Source organism: Mus caroli, chromosome 1 (genome assembly GCF_900094665.2).
Source record: "Mus caroli chromosome 1, CAROLI_EIJ_v1.1, whole genome shotgun sequence".
Classification (NCBI taxonomy): domain Eukaryota; kingdom Metazoa; phylum Chordata; class Mammalia; order Rodentia; family Muridae; genus Mus; species Mus caroli.
The window spans coordinates 78,436,464-78,438,423 of record NC_034570.1 but is presented as its reverse complement, the minus strand read 5'-3'; the positions used below and the strand labels follow the sequence as shown (position 1 = coordinate 78,438,423).

Here is a 1,960-nt window from a genome sequence, read left to right as displayed (position 1 = left end):
GATCTCTCTCTCCTCTCTCTCTCTCTCTCTCTCTCTCTCTCTCTCTCTCTCTCTCTCTCTCTCTCTCTCTCACCAATTTAGCTACTCTAGTTACTCAGCTTGCTGCAGGGATCTCGGTCTCCCCATCCCCCCATGCAGCCGTATTATTGAATGGACCACTATACCCATCCACATTCACGTGCGTTCTGGAGGTCTAAACTCCAGGCTCCTACTTGCATGGCTTCATCCCCAAGCCATCTTCCCAGCCCCTCACTCTGTGTCTACTGCTTGCAGTACATTAAGCATGGGTCGCTAAGGGCCCATCATCCCCTGCCAAGTTGTTTTGTTGAGTGAGAGGAGTGAGAGGAACTCTCTCATCTACTCTTGGTGTTGCAGGCACGAACATGAGCCAGCCAGAGCGTGACAACTGCTCATTCGATTCCGTGGATAAGCTGACCAGTACCTTGCAGCTGGCAGTCCATATCCCCACCTTCCTCCTTGGCCTGGTTCTCAACCTACTGGCCATCCGAGGCTTCAGTGCCTTCCTAAAGAAGAGGAAGCTGGAATACATCGCCACTTCTATCTACATGATCAACTTAGCTGTTTTCGATTTACTGCTGGTGCTCTCCCTCCCATTCAAGATGGTCCTGCCACAAGTGGAGTCCCCCTCGCCGGCCTTCTGCACTCTGGTGGAGTGCCTCTACTTCATCAGCATGTATGGGAGTGTCTTCACCATCTGCTTCATCAGCCTGGACAGGTTCCTGGCCATCCAGTACCCGATCCTGGCCAACCACCTCCGGTCGCCCAGGAAGACCTTTGGGATCTGCTGCATCATCTGGATGCTGGTCTGGATCGGAAGCATCCCCATCTACACCTTCCACAGGGAAGTGGAGAGATACAAGTGCTTTCACAACATGTCGGATGGCACCTGGAGTGCCAGTGTCTTCTTCCCCCTGGAGATCTTTGGCTTCCTCCTTCCCATGGGCATCATGGGCTTCTGTTCCTATAGGAGTATTCACATCCTGCTGCGCCGTCCAGACAGCACTGAGGACTGGGTCCAACAGAGAGACACTAAGGGCTGGGTTCAAAAGAGAGCCTGCATCTGGACCATTGCTACCAATCTTGTCATCTTTGTGGTCTCCTTTCTCCCAGTGCACTTGGGCTTCTTCCTGCAGTATCTGGTGAGGAACCACTTTATCTTGGATTGCAGAATGAAGCAGGGCATCAGCTTGTTCCTGCAGTTGTCTCTGTGTTTCTCCAACATCAACTGCTGCCTTGATGTTTTCTGCTACTACTTTGTCATCAAAGAATTTCACATGAACATCAAGGCCCACCGGCCCTCCACAATCCAGCTGATCAATCAGGATACCATGGTCTCCAGGGGCTAAGAGAAGGTACCTCTCTCAAGGGAAGGAAACACAGTCCTAAATTCTCATAAAGACCCTCCTGGGCTTGTCTTTTGACACTCGCTGAGTACCATCTTTGTTCTTTATACTCCTACAACCTTTTCACATCACCTGGACGGGTGACAGATGTCACACTTGTTTTGGGTTTGGTAAAGAACCAGGTGAAGTCTTCATTTCTAAGTGTAAAATGTATGAAGCAGAAGAACCAAAAACAAAACAAACAAACAAACAAACAAACAAACAAACAAAAACCCAAAACGTAGCTTAAAAAGTCTGTATCTCAGCTTTCCCATCTTTCCATTCTGTTGGAGAGTCTAGAAAGGAAGCGAAAGGGCAGGGAATTTAGAGTGGTTTTGTGGCGATACAGGGTAGGGAAGAAATATGTCTTCAAGATGGAGCAAGCTTGTACTATTTTTCCAGTCTCTTCTGAAGCTCTCTTGGCAATTACCTCACAGAAATGAGGACAAAGAGGGCTTTTTAAGGGCTGAGAAGGATTAGGTGGAGGGAGGGGGGCTGTGTGAAGCAGGTTGTGTGGAAACAGGAGACATGACAGAGCCAATGGGGACACAGTGGAA

The 1,960-nt window shown here is 49.3% G+C and overlaps 1 protein-coding gene across 1 annotated transcript; it reads left to right on the top strand.

Annotated features, from left to right (window-relative positions):
- Window positions 1-383: 383 nt before the first annotated feature.
- On the top strand, window positions 384-1,537 carry Gpr55 (G protein-coupled receptor 55). Its single transcript, XM_021169433.1, has one exon. It carries the CDS (start codon window positions 384-386, stop codon window positions 1,365-1,367), a length of 984 nt encoding a protein of 327 aa, XP_021025092.1. The 3' UTR covers window positions 1,368-1,537.
- The last annotated feature ends 423 nt before the right edge of the window (window positions 1,538-1,960 follow it).